This window comes from Aplidium turbinatum, chromosome 7, assembly GCF_918807975.1.
Source record: "Aplidium turbinatum chromosome 7, kaAplTurb1.1, whole genome shotgun sequence".
NCBI lineage: Eukaryota > Metazoa > Chordata > Ascidiacea > Aplousobranchia > Polyclinidae > Aplidium > Aplidium turbinatum.
The window spans coordinates 351,409-355,887 of record NC_137478.1 but is presented as its reverse complement, the minus strand read 5'-3'; the positions used below and the strand labels follow the sequence as shown (position 1 = coordinate 355,887).

The 4,479-nt window shown below is 43.1% G+C and overlaps 1 protein-coding gene across 1 annotated transcript; it reads left to right on the top strand.

Moving 5' to 3' along the window:
• The first annotated feature begins 461 nt into the window (after positions 1–461).
• On the top strand, positions 462–2,696 carry LOC145774726 (synaptic vesicle 2-related protein-like). Its single transcript, XM_082586024.1, has 2 exons — positions 462–1,798; positions 1,889–2,696. Exons 1-2 carry the CDS (start codon positions 503–505, stop codon positions 2,048–2,050), a joined length of 1,458 nt encoding a protein of 485 aa, XP_082442150.1. The 5' UTR covers positions 462–502; the 3' UTR covers positions 2,051–2,696.
• Positions 2,697–4,479: the final 1,783 nt, after the last annotated feature.

Sequence of the window (4,479 nt, the reverse complement as noted above, 5' to 3'; positions counted from 1 at the left end):
AAAGCGCTTGACAAGAAAGATCTCTTTAATGCGAACAATGAAACTCGTGCGTTTTTCCGACGCCGCATCGCACTGAATCGATAAACAATTCTACTTTCGCTGCAGCGAATTCGTTGCGATCAATCGGACTAGTACGAGGTAGATCGTTAAAGCGGTTTCAATTATCCGATTTCATATGCATTTTGAAACCGGTTAGACTCTACAACCGGTTATTCTATATTCGGTATTCTATTTTGCCCATCCCTAACATTGGGTGGTGGGATGACAGCTTAGATGTGATTTAAATAATTGTAAAAGAAATGACATATTGGTCTACACTCTACAGGTACAATACAGCACGTACAGATTTCTAATTTGCATCCATTACTTTGGTTCTCAATGCTTACATTTATAAAAAAATCGTATCTTTAATATTTCTTTGTTAATTAAGTTGTAGTCTGTTTGTTTTCAAGGTTGTGCTGTTAGCTTGGGTTGCATGTAATTTGTTTGTGACTTTATTGCCATGGAAACCGCAGCTGGAGCTGAACAAGTGGAATCGACAGCAGGAGGCGACAAGGCCTCCCCGAACAATTATGAGAGCACAAGGCAACGTGACGTCAGTGCTTACGCGGAATTGAGCAGCTTAACGGAGGAAACGTTCACAGTCGAGGAAGCGGTGGAGGCGATCGGCTTCGGGAGGTTCCAGTGGAAATTGTCGATCCTGACCGGCTGTGCATGGATGGCGGATGCTATGGAGCTGATGATACTAAGCATCATAGCTCCACAACTTCAGTGTGAATGGCGACTCTACAGCTGGCAAAAGGCTCTCATCACGACTGTTGTGTTTGTTGGAATGATGGTGAGCTCATCTCTCTGGGGAAGCATTTGTGACCGGTATGGTCGAAGAACTGGGCTCCTCTTGTGCGTGGTATGGACATTTTACATGGGATTCATCAGTTCATTCTCTCCCAACTTGACATGGATTCTCATCCTTCGTGGATTGGTTGGGTTTGGTGTCGGTGGAGTCCCGCAATCTGTGACACTTTATGCGGAATTCTTGCCGATCAAGTCTCGTGCTGCTTGCATTATCCTGATTGATTTGTTTTGGGCTTTGGGGACTTGCTTCGAAGTTGTCCTCGCCCTCATTGTCATGCCCAATCTCAACTGGAGGTGGTTACTTGCCTTCAGCGCGCTTCCTCTTCTATTGTTCTCTTTGTCGTGTCGATGGCTTCCCGAAAGTCCGCGGTTCAATGTCTTATCTGGCCATCCTAACAAAGCTTATGAAACTTTGAAGCGAATTGCTGTTGACAACAAAAGTGCGATGCCGCTCGGTAGGTTAGTCTGCAACAGTGAAGAGAAACGTGGAAGATTCCGTCACCTGTTCGCAAATCGTCGACAAACGAAGACAACCATTCTTTTGTGGGTTATTTGGTTCAATTGTGCGTTTTCTTATTACGGGCTTGTACTCATGACTACAGAGCTCTTCCAGGTCCAAAGCACAACACAACAATGCATTCGCAGTATTGGAAATGCAACATCTGCTATTGATTGCAACTTGCAATGTCGCACACTGACAACTAAAGACTACACAGATCTTTTGTGGACCACGCTAGCTGAATTTCCAGGCATTTTCTTCACGCTTTCAATCATAGAATATCTTGGTCGTAAGATAACCATGTCCGTCACCATGATCGGTTTCTCTCTCTTCTGCTTCCTTCTCATCATCTGCACCTCTCATTCTGTCATGATCTTTTTCCTTTTTGCTGCTCGTGCTTTCATCTCTGGAGCGTTTCAAGCTGCTTATGTTTACACCCCGGAAGTGTACCCGACAAACATTCGTGCAGTGGGGCTGGGTTCCTGTAGTGGGTTAGCAAGGGTTGGGGCGATTATCACCCCCTTTATTGCACAGGTCATGCTTGAGCACTCCGAGCCGCTGGCCGTGTCCATCTACGCCGTGACGAGTCTGATTGCAGCTGTTGCGAGTTTATTTTTGCCGATTGAAACCAAAGGCCGATCCATGCAGGAATCTTTGAGTGCGGTTGACCCCACAATAACCCTCAACACTCGCTAGTGGTGTAGCGCATCTACTTACCCGATACCCAGGCACAATACACAGTTACACACAACCTAATGTTTGCTGGCTGCAATAATGACTGACCATGTTTTAGTCTTCCCATTCCATGTGCTCAATGTGCAATTCCACTTTTTGCAGACTTGTCGTAACATTTTCTCCAAATCAAATACAATACGATGAGTTAAAATCAACTTAGTACTCCAATATTGATGACGTCAGGCATCATCCAGAGAAGCTGGTTACTTGTGCAACTTGATAGTTTGCACTGCATCGTTTTGACGTGTTTTATGATTTATAGTTTGCCATTGTCGTTGCATCTCGTTAGTGGCCGACCTGGTTCCTGTTTGCCTTCTCACCCGCCTTCCTGGAGGTTTCTACCATGTTGGCTCCGTGTTAATGAAATTTTAAGTCCCACTGTGTCTCTTGCGCCTCTTGTGACCCCTAATCATGTGTACACATTATTACCATTGCTGACGTCATTCCGGGCAGTACACGAGGCTTTCCTGTGGACAAACTGAGTCTGTTCGTTCTTCCCTTGGTGTATTATGTAGTACCGCACTTGTAACGTTGTTTCGATGATATTTAATGTTTACGTAACTTTGTTGTTTACATTTATTTGTTCTTGTGAAGAGAAGTAGGAAATTTTATCATCATACAGAGCTTGTTTGCTTTGGCCATGAAACAAAGAAAGCCGAGCTTGATTGTGGCGATATGTTCGAGGGGTCTGCTACTATTCGGCTAGTCCGATTCGGCGAGTGCCCTATTCGGCGACTTTTCGAATTTGTTTTTAAAATTATCGGGTACCGTAGCCTAATTATCATTGCCGCTTTTACATCATTTTAACGTCGCTAAACGTTCAAATAACCCCTTAACCTTCTAACCTCTTAACCCCCTAACCATTAACCCCCTAACCTCTTAACCCCCTAACCCTTAACCTTTAACCCCCTACATCTAACCCCTAACCCTAAAACGGCAATGATAATTAGGCTACGGTACCCGATAATTTAAAAAAAAATTCAAATAATCGCCGAATAGGGCACTCGCCGAAACGGGCCATTCCGATGTTCGAGAGTCATCCGCATTCCGCAGCTTTCAATGCGTTTCTTGAGCTGACTTGAACAAAATTTGGAAGAGACAGTTATGTAATGTACAAGTTTACAATCATTCCCTAAATGACGGCGGAAGAATTTAATTTTGTAGCTGAGGCGTGCGGGTTGTAGTTCTAAGTAATTTGATGTAGTTTAGTTTGTTGTTACTTATGACCACACCAAACACAATATATGCCAAACATAGCAGAGGACTAGAAAAAGGTAGAACCGACAAAACACGAAATAGACGATTTTGCTCCGACGGTGATGAACTAGGTCTCACTTGCATGAAGTAGAACACTCCTCACAAACATTATGTATGTGACCTCGAAAAGCGAAGGGAATATCCTTGTCTATAAGCAGGGCTGTGTTAACCACTTCCCTTACCCCCCGGCCAGGGGGGTACTGATAATTAGGAGCCCACTCATTTTAGTCTGTCTAATGTTTAATATATAAAAAATGCTACAGAATCTCGATAATCAATAGCTAATTGAACCATGCAAGGCCGTATTTCCTTCATTCCAACCCCCGACTGGGGGCCCACTCATATTTAGTTCGTGCAGCCTTTTTCGGCTGGTAATTTTACAATTTTTTTTATTTAAAAAAAAAAATTCGCTCGTTTTGCTCTCTCAACTACTTTTCGTTCATCTTGAAGATATTGGGCAAGTAGATAGCTACCGGATTAAGGAATAGAAAAGTTTTTTGTGTCTAAAAAAAACTAACAAAATGATGCTGTATTTCGAAGTACACACTCCTCAATCAAATAGCCTAGTTCAGCGTGGTCCAACTGCAGGCCCGCGGGCCAAACCTGGCTCGCGAGCTCCGTCTTTTTGGCCCGTGAACTGCAGTCAGCTTTGCTTTAATCTAGCAATACCAACATCACTTCAATTTTTGTTTCTTTGTAATTGACAAAAAAACTTTGTGAATGATCCATTGTGATGCATAACAATACCACTTCGTTTAAATTTTTTTCCCTTGGGCGTGAGAGTTAGTACACAGCCCCCAGATCTTCAACTCCAATTAGCCTATGTGAACTTCAGAACGATTCGTTTTTGGAAAATTCGGCACGCTTTTGAAAGTTAGTATCAAAGGAGAAGTTTCCCCTTTTAAAAGACGCTGTTCTGAACTTGTAGGCTACTCGATTGCGCATGTAGCCTCCATTACCGGCAATGAACAATATTAGAACCAAAAATCGAAATCAAATTGGAAACCAGGCTCTTTAGCCTACGCTTGCGTTCACATGGCCACAACTACGATTCTTGTGGATACCAATGCTATTGTCTAAAATTAAAATATAAATTTGATGAAGTTAAAGATGATCCCCTTTTAGTTTTAGGG

Bases quoted from the DNA above. Each gene is read 5' to 3' on its own strand.
- LOC145774726 (XM_082586024.1), top strand. From the start codon at position 503: ATGGAAACCGCAGCTGGAGCTGAACAAGTGGAATCGACAGCAGGAGGC. The intron at 1,799-1,888 runs GTGTACCCGACA...TTTATTGCACAG, and splicing joins CTTATGTTTACACCCCGGAA to GTCATGCTTGAGCACTCCGA.